The sequence below is a fragment of the Labrus bergylta genome, chromosome 3 (assembly GCF_963930695.1).
Source record: "Labrus bergylta chromosome 3, fLabBer1.1, whole genome shotgun sequence".
Taxonomy (NCBI): domain Eukaryota; kingdom Metazoa; phylum Chordata; class Actinopteri; order Labriformes; family Labridae; genus Labrus; species Labrus bergylta.
Window position 1 is genome coordinate 9,217,059 of NC_089197.1, and position 12,895 is coordinate 9,229,953.

Sequence of the window (12,895 nt, forward strand, 5' to 3'; positions counted from 1 at the left end):
TAACTATTCACTCATTTAAACATACCTTTACTGTATGCCTTCAAAAACCTCATCCCTACTTTTTCTAGTGTGTAAAACCAGTGAGAATTTGAATTCTCACCCCTTCAAAAAACCTGTTGAGTTTGAGTAAAACAACCCCATAGTGCTAAAATGCTAACGTACTTCCTGGTTTTAGATTATTGTCGCGCCCTGTTGAAGATGTCGACCAAAGTTTTGTGATAAAAGAAATAAAATATACAGAACAAGAGTTTCACATTCAACTTTATGCATTTTTGAGAATCACACAGTGAACAAGAAGAAATGCCGTATTAAGCATCAGTGTATTAAAAGGCTCTGTGGTTAGCTTATAGGGGTAAAGCCCCCCCTCACCAAAGATTACTCCACATTGTGATATTTTTTTGTAAGGCAAAAAAAAATTAAAATTCAACATAGCAACAGAAAGGGTCAAAATGAACGTCAACATCAACATGCTAATTTCTGCAACTGCAGCAGCTAAATCATCCAAAGCTCATTATCAAACATCTTTTCCAGCTATCACGTTTTCCCTCTTAGTCTGTCTTACTTCAGCAGAACTTATCATCATCATCATCATCATCATCATCATCATCATCATTATCGTCATCATCATCATCATCCATTGGTCTTTACTTCCACATCCTCGATACAGTCTGGTCTCTGACATATTATATACACAGGTCCTTTCTGTTAAATCTGGTCACACTAATCTATAATTGATAATGCTGCTTGGATTTATGATCAAAAGGAGTTCAACTCTTTGATTTGTTTGGGCTGGATAATATATGATATGATGATCTTAGCACCAAAACCATTATTAGGTCTCTTTCCCAACCCCAATATGCTAGCATTGTCACTGTGAAGATGCTAACAGCACTGAACATGTTCAGTAGGTATAAAATCCACCAACCCCACAATAACTCATTAGCACCACACATGAAGTACAGCTGCTCTTAATGGGAATGTCATTACATATGCAGCCACGTCAGCAGAAACCAATGTTTTTGACAAATTAAAATTTGTCTAGATGATGACCTCATAAACTAAATCAGCGGGACACTAAATTTTGAAAGACTTTATCCTTTAGGATCATGAAAAATGTGCAAATATATTGGCAATCCAGACCAAAGTTGTTGGTATATTTTAGTGAAGATAATAATAATGAACCAACTCAACAGCATATCCAACATTGCCCTACCTAAAGTTAAAATCACTTGAGCAGCTCTTGACCTAAGCAGATACTTGACTTAAAAACAAATATTTAAGGTTTCGTATCTTTTTAAATATCCAAGCCCAACAAAATGTGTTTGTAGTTTCTTACCCTGATCAAAAGCCTCAAAATCCACTCATGTTTCCAACCATACTTGACTTACTGTACAGAAATCTGTTTTATCTGGACCTTCATCCTTCATCCATCTGTTTCTCTTCTTTCAAAACCCATCTGCCCTGTTGTTCCAGGAATGTAAAAGCCCTATTTATCACATAGATTTTTTTTAAACTGCCTACTAGCAGTGTATACTAAAAGCTAGCTTATTTAGAAAAATAGAAAAGGATGAAATCAATACGTTTTTTTTTTTTTTAATCGAAGTATCTACAGTTCATGCATTTAATCAAAGGCAACACTAGATGAAAAAGGAAAAATCAAACCAAGGAGAGTTGCGGAGTATATGAATTTTTCTTCCTATTAAATCAAAATTTGCTTTTTTAGTTTGAATTGAAGGATCATACCAAATATTAAGTCCCAACAGTGATTTAAGATGATGGCAATTGAGCAGTAATCAATGAAACATTTAATATTATTCCCTTCAGAATTTAAGAAATTGCCCACAGCTTACTGTATTTGTTCCTGAACTTGACAAATGTTTGTTTGCTAATTTCTTACACAACTCCCTCAATTAACTGAGCAAGCTTTTTTGTGTTTTATGATTAATTACACAACAGTGAAACCATACACAGCACTTATCATATAACAATCCCAAACATACTTTTGCATCGGTTCAAGTTACACAGCATCAGTTTTTGTCGGACCAAATCCTCTTGCCTTTCTGTTGAAGTCCTTGTGTTCCTCTTCCTGACATTTGCGTTTTATCAGCCCCCTCTCAAACACAGCTGCTATTTTTGTCAGCGGTTTCTCAGCCGCCTCTTTTAGCTTTCGGGCATCAAAACGGGGGCTGTAAAGCAAAATTGGCAGACGATTGACAAATGAGGGGACTTCTGCTTGATTGTCCTTTGATGCCTTTTTCTCTTCTGAATCTTTCTTGGTTGCTTTGACATGTTGCATGATTCGGTCTTTGGTTGAGAACATCTGAAAGAGGAGGGCATCCCACATCTTCAACGCCATGGGACCACTTTGGTTATTTGCCACCTCCTGATTGGCACATTGGTCTGTGGATGGCAAATCATTATCTCCTTTATCCACTCTCTCCTTGTTGCCGCTGGAATCAACTTGAGATTTGGCCTCCAGCTGTGGAAACTCTGGTTCCTCTGGTTCAACAACCATGTGTTTCTTGAGCCGTGTCCATCCGCTGAGCTTACCCTTCAGACCTTTTGGCTTTTTGGCTGCTTTGTGCTCAGAGGCTGTAGAGGATGTCTCTGCTTTTACCGTCTTCTTGTCAGCAGTTGAAGATGCAGTTGATGTCGGTGACTTCGTGGAGGGCTCGACTGTCGGGGCTTCCGTTGGTGCTGCTGTAGTTTTGGTCCTCAGAAGGTCCTTGGCTTTGAGTCCAGTTTTTTGCTGAGATGGCGGTGACATTCCTCTGTTTGGGGATGGAGCTTTGACTGAGACTGAGGCCTGAGGCAGAGGAGCAGGAGTGGCAGAGTCAATCACAGCGGCTTTAACTACGGACGGTTGTATGACAGTATCTTTTGATGGCTTTGCAGAGGAATTGTTCTCTACTGGTAGCTCTGTCGAAGGCTGAACATTACTGGTGTGCAAGCTAGTCTGGACCGGATCTGGGGAGGACTTTGACAAATTGTTCATAACAACTGAGGGCTTAGTTTCTACAGTGGCAGAGGAAGGTCTTGATTCAACCTGCGTAGTGGGAGGTTGTGCTGGTAGCATAGGTTTACTGACTGAAACAGTATTGGGAGTATTGGGAGAAAGATCAGTGTTTGGTGAGGACAGTTGTCCTTCACTTATGTTATTAGTTGCTATGTTGGTTTTTGTCTTTTGCATTTGGGATTGTTCCTTTACTTCAGCACTGTTAGGCGGGACTGAAATGTGTTTAGTGGTAGGGACTATTGCGTCTGGTTTTGGGATAATCTCTGTTCTTGACTTAGCTAGAGGTTTAATGGTGCTATTAGTGGAGTTATTTGGAACAGGTGACATAGAAGGGTTTGTCTGGTCTTTCAAAATGACTGGGGATTTCATTTCTCTGGTATGGTTTGGTGAACAACGCACTTGGGAGGACTTGGGCAATGTTGGAGTATAAGATCGGATAGGAATATTGTGCATTCTTGGATCTGGTAGAGGGGAGGCTCTCATTGTGGGCAAATGTTTTATTCCTGTGGGAGGGCTAAGTGGTAATTTAGCATCTCTGGTAAGAGTATTTGAAACGTGAATGTTATTTTCCATAGATTTCCTTGTTTCAGGGATAGATTCCCTTAACTGTTTTACTCCTGTCTGAGGCATCATTGAATTCACAAAATTTTGAACATTATTTTCTGGCAACATGATTTGACTTTTTCTTCCAGTGGTTTGCTGATCTATGCTGAAACTAGATTTGTTAGCAATGACATGACTAATTAAAGAAGAAGTTGTTGTTGTCTCAGTAAAAGATGTTGCAGAATTCTTAGTCTTTACAGGTGGACTTGGTACTGACTTATTGACTATAATTGGCTGAATGAAAGGGGGTTGTTCTTTCATGTTGGTTTCAGTAGTAGCCAGTGGTGGAGATGTATCAACAAATCTAGGTTTTGCAAGAAGATTTGCAACCTCTTTATCATTTGGCCCTGGTAAGGCATAGATCTTTGTTTGAGCATCAATACAGGAAACACGTTTATCAACGGGTTGCATTGCTGAAGGTTGACCCTGAGGTCTGTCTAATCTCATTTGAGGGCTTTTCGGTGTGACTTGCCTCATTTTAGGGCTAAATGGCACTGGAGATTTACTTACCTGTAAAGTATTAAAAGACAGTTTATTGCTAACTCCTGTGTCTGTCATCACAGGCAAAATAGCTTCTGTAAAAAGCTTCTTTGGAACTTCTGTTTCAGTTGCTTGAGTACTTTGAACATTATCCAATTTAGGTTTGTTTGTCTGTGTAGTTTCTGCAACAGGTCTAATTTGTTGAATAGCCATAACGCCACCTGGTTGCCCAGGGGAGAGTGTGTCTGTTGAAGACTTGCTAATAGTAAGTGATCCTGCAGATGGTTTGTTGGGAGGTTTGGTTTCACTGCTGGACACATTAAGTTCCATGTTTCCGTTTGAAAGACTAGAAGATGTTGGTGGTAAAGCTGGCAGATGTTCTGTTGGTGTTTTCCCAGTCAGTAAACCTACTCTCACATTGGTGGGTTGTGGATGTTGTTTAGTTTCTACTGGTGTATTTCTAATTCTGTTAATGTCAGTAGTATTGTTAGTGGGGAGTTTGTTTTCTATATTAACTCGGCTCGGCAGAACTGCATCTTTAGCAGGCATTGGAAAACTTGTTTTAGTTGCTGTTTGGCTCTCAACTGTAGAGTTTGTGTAAAAACTTGCTCCCTGAGCCATGTTTTCTTGGACATAGGAACTTACATTACACATTGTGTTTAGAACTACAATATCATTAGTTTTAATTATCTTAGGAGGCTCTTGTGCTAGCAAACTCGAATCTAATGGAAATTTAATGCCTAAAATTTTGGGTGATTTGGTTGCAGGGACAGATGGGTCAGGTAGCATTTTTTCCTTGGTAGATTTATCTGACAGGTGAGTATTAGTAGGAGGTGTATTTGGTAGACTGTGTGCTTTAGAAGGTGTGAAAGAGAGGCCTCCTCCATGCAAATTAACTTTTGTTTCTTCTCTGAGCTGCTGGGTCGTTTTAATGTATTGGCCCACAGCTGATACAGTGCAGGTGCCGTACTGTGCAGAACATACTGATGCTCTGACAGGTTCATGTGGCATAATTGATTCAGTTGTTGCTCTAACTGAATCTTTATCAAATGTATTGAAGATCTGTGGCTCAAGGTTCGTTTTGACAGCGATACGTTCTGTATTAGCAGCCATTGAAGTTGAAATGCTGCCATTGTTTGTATTATTGGTAAGAGTAGCCTCACTGTTGGCTTTACTATGCGTATTGAGATCTTTTCCTTGTTTGGGTAAAAGCCCTTTAGGAGTTGTTTGACTAGGAAGTGGTGTTTCTGAAACTAATTTGGTGGCTTGATGCTTTCCCAATTTGAATGCACCATTTGTGTTGGCACACCCTGAGAATTTGGGGTCTAACTCAGTTGCAAGATATTTAACAGCCAGATTTTTATGGCCAGCTAGATCTTTCACAGGACTGGCAGAGAGTGGGACATAGAAACCATTAGTTGTTGGCTGACTGACTCCACCAGCACTTTGGCTAGACTTGACTGGAGCTATCTCAGTTTGTCTCTGTTTTGCATTTGCGACACTGGAATCTATATGTTTAGGAGTTTCCTCACATTTTTTAGCATTGTCTATGACATCTATCCCTTTTGTAGTATGCTGTGTCTTCACATTAGAATCTTCTTTGACTAAAGATGAGAAAGAACTCAGCAGCGTATTGTTATCAGCCAGGTATGGATTTGTGTTTAGCACTGCCTCTATAGAAAGTATAGCCGCACTTTGTGTGTGTACCTCACCTGCTTTAGGTATTGATATTGAAGCATCAGAGTATGAGGCTTTTGGTGTGGATACATCACTTGATGATTGTTGCTTTGTTTTCTCTGCCAAGCCAGATGGAAGCTCAGGTTTTATTGTGTCCACAATAGATGTTTCAACTGATTGTATTCCAATACTATGAGCTTCAGACTGCTTTTCCTCAAACACATCTTTGCTGTGTGTTACGATCTGTTCAGCTGGAACCTCAGGATCCCTTGGTGGTGATGATGTTTTAGTACCAGGAACCTCCACTGAAGACAGAAGATCTTGGTGTCCATTGAGTTGTTTTGTTGCATCGGATGTTGACACCTTGGGTTCATCTAAAGCTAAATACGAATGTGTTTTCTTTGCAGAGGTTTCATTAACTCTGGGAAGTATGGGGCTGTGATGAGAGGAACTAGTCCTGATCCCACCATAGGCCAAATATTCAGTTGGTGTAAGTCCATAATACATGGATCGGGATTTGGGCTTTGAGGCTGCTAATGACATTTGATTCCCCAAAAGAGATGTTAAAGACTTGCGTGCCTCAACCACAGGTGGACCATAAGTGGACTTAAGGGGGCTTGGACTGGGTGGGGCTCGCACCAAATTCACAAGCGGAGGATTAGAAAACTTTGGTGCGATGGAAAATGATGGAACCTTTGGCAAAAAGGAATCTTCACTTTCCGAATCTTGGACTGATGGTGGTTTTGAGTTGACTGGTTCTGTCAGTGTTGGTTTAACCACAGCAGATGCAGGTGCATTCACATTTGATGCTAAAGTATTTCCGGGGTTGAGCTCACAATATTTTGGACTTCCTTCTTTATTTTGAAGTTCTACATCTTTATAATTCCTAGCTTTTTTGATTGAAGAATTGTGATTAACATCAGTCTGTTTGAGCTCAACTGTGGCAGCTGGAGGTGTACATATACTGTTAGTTTGAATCCCTGACTTCGGTCGGGTAGCCTCATTTGGAATCACAGGAGCTTGAGACTCTTGAGAGCAGTTGAAAGCAGGACTTGCTGCAAATAAAAGGGGGTTAGGTTTGGATATTTCAATAAAGGGTGTGGATACTCGAGCTGGTGTACAAGAGGGAGTCTTAGGTCTTCCAGATTGGGGCCTTGACATATACAGATTACGATCAGATTTCACCACACACACAGCTACTTTCTCCCCAAGTACAGCAGATGACAAAGTTCCATGGTTAGTTTGGTTTAAAACTGTTAAGTCCTGCATGGAGGGAGGTTTAGAAATCTCATAAAATGTTGCCTTTGATGTATAAATCCTGGTTTGTGTGGCTTCAGGCCTTGTCTCTTTGACTGCTTCAACAAGTGATATTTTTGAAGCGGTTATCTCAGAGGACATTTGGCTCAAAACAGAGTTCCCATTATTGGTAGGTCTGGCGGTCCAAAACACTGTCTGGTTTTGAGGGTATTCCCTTGAGCCGGCCTTTGTCTCCCTCTGGCTGGGAATAACAGGTTGTGTCTGAGGGTTTGAAACTGATAGCAGCGCTGGAAGAGGAGGTAGGTCTGCAACTTGAGAAGGTGCTGGGCCTGGGCCAGAGTTAGGTGAGGCTGGGGATAGGGTCAGGCTGTGGGTTGATATTTTAGTGCTGGACTGCGACACAGCAACTGGGGGTACTGTTGTGACTGACCCATGGGAATTTGGTGTCATGTTTACATTGAAGGCAGAAAGAAGAGGTGTTGCTGGAACCTGCTCAGGTGGTGATGGGGGCAGTGAAGCTAAAGGTGGCATCATGAAAGGTGTCACGTCATCAAATAAGAAAGAAGAGCACTCATACAGCGGAGCCACCTGCTCTTCAGAAGTACTGATATGAGCTATGGAGGGCTGAAGGGGGTAGCTGCCTGTTTGGCCATATGGACTGATCTGAGGATGAGGGAATGCAGATGCAGGGTGATTGTAGAGGGAGCCAAAAGGGAAACTGGAAACTGTGGAATCCGCAACATAGGCTGAATCTGGGGTCCTTGGTGGGCTTGACTGATCACTGTGTTCGAGGTCGGTGCTTGCCTCGTTGACAGGCGACAAACAGGATCGAAAGGGTACTGGCGTCTGGGAGAGGTTCCCTTTTTTCTTGGCTCTCTTCTTCTTAAGTTTTTGAAGCCTTGCGTTATCTTTGCCCGGCTTTGGCAGTAAGGGCGGAGGATACTGCTGGGAAAGGTCAGGATCCAGCCCATTACTGTATCCAACATCCATCAGCATTTTAAAGGCCTGCAAGCGAGAATAGACTGGTCACTTCTTTTTTCTGCCGCTAAAAATATATTGAACTTTTACAGCAAAATGGACACAAAATAGTAATATTGATCACCAAAAGAAGCGTGTCATATAAGAGTTAATTTGCCAACAAATCTATATAGAACAAAATGGTTCCAACATTTATGGTCAATACTTACCTCAAACTAACTAAACTAGGAAACCTTTTGTACCTTTCTAATCAAAGTTATAAAACCAGAGGCAAAAAAAAATATCTCATGTAGGGGTTACAAATGTTCCTGATAGGAACCATATTATCATGAAATCAAAGCAAACATATTATATGATGCAGGTTGCATGATGTGAAGTTCTCTTTCACAGTTTGACATGGGTTTAGTTTCAATACAGAACTACCAGTAGGTCCATTGTAAATGCCTGACATCTGTTTTTTTTTTCAAATCACTGAGTTTGCATGTGATTAAGGGTTTAAAGATGTGTATATAGATACATTTTGGTCACAAATTGGGTAAATATAATTACTGACAAACTCTTTTTCCATATTTTGCAGCTGGGCAGTTCTATGAAGATTTGTGAAAGACAAGCTGGACTTTCTGTGTCGGGAAAAAAAAATTAAATACAGCACACATTTTAGCCACTATCACTTCTTCATTCCCTGAATTTCAAATGTTTGTTTGTAAATGTATTTAAATCATGTTGTTTGGATTTCTTTCTTTTTTTTCCCTTTGCAACTTTGGTATCTTTTTACCACAGGTAATGAAGAAAATACCAAGTCATTTTTCTCCTGTTTATACCAGACAGTTAACCGCTTATTTTGTGAATATTAATCTCAGAAGTAGTACATCTTTAATAAAACAAATTAAATGTAATTAAGAAGTTATTTTGTGTTTCATCTGTCAGTACTTAAGCTGTTACAAAGTGTACCTTCTTTGTTATATCCTGCGTACGTGAGCTCATCGTCATACTGTGTTCCCAGTATGCAGCTAACTGCCCACCAACTGTACTGATTTAACCCGTGCTAATGGCTCTCAGACAAGCCTGCAGCTGGCTTTAGTAAACCACGAGCTCTCATGACAACGGCCTCATTAGCAGGTTTCGAAACTCTTAATTGGGTCCTTGAAGATGCTGCATGGCAACAAGAAGCGTCACTATTGTAAATAGAAAGGCATGTAAAGCTGTTACTTAAAGCGAGGCTACTTTGAAATGATGACAAACTACTTGTGAAAATAGTCTCTCAAGGAGACTGTCTGGTTTAAAAGTGACCTCTGCAGGAAATGACAGTAAATTCAGAGAGAGACGATTGGGACATACTGTACAGGAGGGTGACCAGGTTCTTGCAGGAAGGAGGGGTAGTAGCATCTGAGCTAAAGATGCTAAACGTTTGACCTGCAGGAAATTGGTCCTAATACCTCAGTCACTGGCAGTACAAGAAAACAGTAAGGAGTTTAAAGGTTAGAAGAATAATTAACAGACAATGTAGCATACATTCCTCTTTACCCAGGATTAGAAAGACAATTGAGAAAGAAAATAGAAGTTGAATGTGACTCAGGTTTCATACTAAAGCTAATTTAAAACTTACTTAACTGACAAACAATGAAAGCTGGATTTACTTACTATACAAAAAATACTTCTATCTGGTTGTCTCACATGGCAATAGCAGCCTCTTTCTGACTGAATATTTAAGTATCTTTGGGTGACAGTAGGAAAGGTCTTCTGTCTAATTTTAGACTGAGGGAAATAAGAGCAAACATCCTGACACCCAGCACCTGCTGCCTGCTGTCCTACGATCACACAAACAGCCTCAGTCTGCTGGAAATCAATCCCAGGCCCAAATCCTCTCAGAGCTGCTCGGACTGTGAGCTTAGCCTCGTGTTACAGAGTGATGTTTGTCTTCACTTTTTAGTAGTGCCATTTACAGTATACAACAACTTTGTCTGAGGAAAGATAGAAGTTTTTCCACTGGGATGTTTTCCGCAGTTTGGACTTAAATATTTCGATTTTAAAAGCTTCAATGGAAAAATACGTCCTCTGAGAGTATGTCCTGGTTTACTAATTGAATTGGTCTGATTGTTTGAAAAGTTTTGAGTGAAAGTTTAACACGAAGCCTTGTTGTCAAAGTGACTCCTGCACTTGCTGTGACAAGGAGGCCAGCTGACACATGAGAAGTCCCCCTTTTAAGGCTCTGGGGTTGGATAGCTGGGAGGCTTTCATTGGACCAGCTCAAAAGAGGAAAGTGTAAGATTAGCTTTGCGATAAAACTGTGCCATGACCTCAATCTTATTAGCTGTAAAGAACTTCATTAATCAAAATGGAGGAGGAGGTCTTTATTAATAATCAGCCTAAAAAAATCCAAGCAGGACATACCGGAAGAAGATTTAGGTGTCGCTTGTGTTTTATCTTGACAGACTGCAAAGCAAACAACAGTTCTATGTCAAAGGGGAGGTACAGAGACAGTGAATATATTTCCATTGTACAACTAAAATTTAATAAAAATGTCAAGAAAATAACTGGAACAAGTTAAGTGTCTTATTGTTCATGTAAGCTGATTCATGCCTTCATTTAACTATAAAAGCATATAATTGTGCAGAAACATACAGCCAGACTGCAAAGCAAGCTCTTCCTCTCATGGGTAAAAAGTCTGATAAGCATCATCCGTTTTTTTCACATCGTGCACGTGCTTCTATCAAATCCTATGCATCATTGGCAGGTTAGCACCAGGCTTAAGGGTCAGGACCATGCTGCAGTTCAACCAGCTTGTCAATCAACAGACATTGAGTTTGACTGGTTTACCTTCGATGAGCGGCTGTCGGGACAAACTGCTGTCTGCTTGTTAATCCCGGCTCAGGGTGCCACGGGGCTCATCCTGAAGTGAACTGGAGCCTTAGGGAGCGAGCCACAGTGCTCACGGCTACTCCAAAAATAAAACTGTCCCCTTCAGTGTGTGTTGCAGCAGGGGCAGATGGGGGTTTCCAGGCCACCTGAGATGGCTGAGGTGCAGCACCTATAGGCAATCGGCAGAGACCTCCACCTGAAGGTGGTCGATTCATTCTGCTCAGCAGACCATGAGCGGAGAAGTCCAGTTTGTTCCACTAACGTAGGCTCTTTATGTGACATCAACATGGGTGGGTTTCCTGTTTCTTTCCTAACCCAGCTTCAAAAGTAATGTTTACCACAACATCAATCCGACCTTTAAATTAGAGGAAGTCTCCACACTTCTGCTGCCTCTTAACTTGTTCATGCTTTTAAAACTGGGTTAAATTTCCATCTACATGGAGTTCAAGTTTCTACCATGGTATCAGAATTGCAGAGTGAAGAATTTTTCTTTCCATATCTTCTTTTCCAGCTTTCTTCAAGTTACATTGACATGGCAGACCTGGGGTTATTCAGTAGAATTTGTTCGACAATATTCAAACATTTTGGTCTACCAAACCTTTGACTAAAGTTCTATGCACACTTGTAAAGTTCTTTGATAAAGTTGGATTAAAAAACTCCAAACTAGTTATGACATAACACCAAGAATGGGCGTCATTGTACATTGAATCTTGCTTCAGTTGCTATTAGTTGCTGCTGTTAGCGTGTCCTCCCATGAAGTAGGTGTCCTTCAAACTAAGTGTCACTTTACCTCGTAAAAACTTGGGAAGTTTATTTTTATGAGGCAGCTTAAAGAAGTGAGCCTTGGATGAGGTGATCCCTGCTATCAGTCAGTTGTTCAGTCTTTGGGCAAGACATCCAAATATTCTGGAGGATCCAGTCAGGGTTCTGTAACAGGTTCTGGTTGCACTTTTAAGCTCCCATGTGCAGAAGTTTACAAGTATTCCAGGTATTTGTGGCTTTGTATAAAAGTTTTGTGAATTATTATGATATTCTGTTTTGGGTCTGACTTTCAAACTGTGTTTTTTTTTTAAATCAATTATGATGTTGCAGTTAAGCCTCCAACCACTAGAGGCAGTGTGGTGCGACATTGAGGCGCAGCACTTCACTCACTGACAGAAGAAGAATGTATTCACCTATCAGGGCTGTGTGCAGGGAGGGGTCTGGGTTGGCACCGGCCCCTCTTTTAAACTGTTGATAGTTTAGCAAGCTGTAATCAACTAGGCAGTGTTTCAACCAATGAATTAAAGGGATACTTCACCCGTTGAAACATCAATCTGTCTTGACATTGGGTCATATATGTAGTAGAAATGTGAAATACATTTTGAAGTTGTTGCCTTCTTGGCCGAGAAAAGGCAGAAAGTGTCTTTTTGACTCATGTGGATGAAAGACAAGAACTCCCAGAATGCACAAGAACTCCCAGAATGCACAGTACCACAGGCCACTCCCACTAAGGTCCTCTAGTTCAGAATCAGAAATACTTTATTAATCCCAGAGGGAAATTCGATCGATACAGTTTTTCCAAAATATACAGTATAGCAGTAGAAATAAAGTAATAAAAACATTTACAGACATATTTACTTAAACACATGAGGCCATTTCCTCAACTGATTCCGAAATTTCTTCCAGAATTGATCTTGGAAATTCCTGGCAGAAAACAGACTCTATGTCTGTGTCCATAGGCAAACAGTGAGAGCACCGACTCTACCAGTCCGCCCCAGCTCAAGCCGGCCCGGGCTCCTCGTCCTCAACGCCGTCGACAGGCAGGCCTTATGTCTCGGCTGCTGAGCCGGCAGCCGGTGGTCTTGTGTCGCGGCGGCCAGCGCCCGCCGGCAAGCAGCAGCCAGCGGCCGCAGCAGCCAAAACACAAGACCGGCCTGTCGGCCATGCAGTCTATATTTATATTTTATTATTTATATTTTTTCGCCATTATCAGCTTTCTCCATAGAGCCTGTTAGCATAGCTTCCAAGCAATATGGAAGACGT

At 41.0% G+C, this 12,895-nt stretch overlaps 2 protein-coding genes across 4 annotated transcripts in view; one reads left to right on the forward strand and one right to left on the reverse strand.

Moving 5' to 3' along the window:
- The window catches only part of LOC109988652 (lymphocyte-specific protein 1-like), a 31,898-nt gene extending 21,352 nt beyond the window's left edge, over positions 1-10,546 (forward strand). For both annotated transcript variants that reach the window (XM_029278516.2, XM_020640208.3), the window contains exon 15: positions 8,589-10,546. In XM_029278516.2, coding sequence (XP_029134349.2) covers positions 8,589-8,614 — 26 coding nt within the window. In that variant the 3' untranslated portion in view covers positions 8,615-10,546. The remainder of the gene's footprint in view (positions 1-8,588) is intronic.
- On the reverse strand, positions 244-11,535 carry LOC136178574 (mucin-2-like). 2 transcript variants are annotated; one of them, XM_065952626.1, is made up of 3 exons: positions 10,829-11,535; positions 5,812-8,038; positions 2,493-2,806 (listed from the first exon to the last, which is right to left on the reverse strand). In XM_065952626.1, exons 2-3 carry the CDS (start codon positions 8,027-8,029, stop codon positions 2,628-2,630), a joined length of 2,397 nt encoding a protein of 798 aa, XP_065808698.1. In that variant the 5' UTR covers positions 8,030-8,038; positions 10,829-11,535; the 3' UTR covers positions 2,493-2,627. The 2 variants fall into 2 exon arrangements, with proteins under 2 accessions (XP_065808697.1, XP_065808698.1); XM_065952625.1 differs by having other exon boundaries at positions 244-8,038; positions 10,829-11,371.
- Between the last annotated feature and the right edge of the window lie 1,360 nt (positions 11,536-12,895).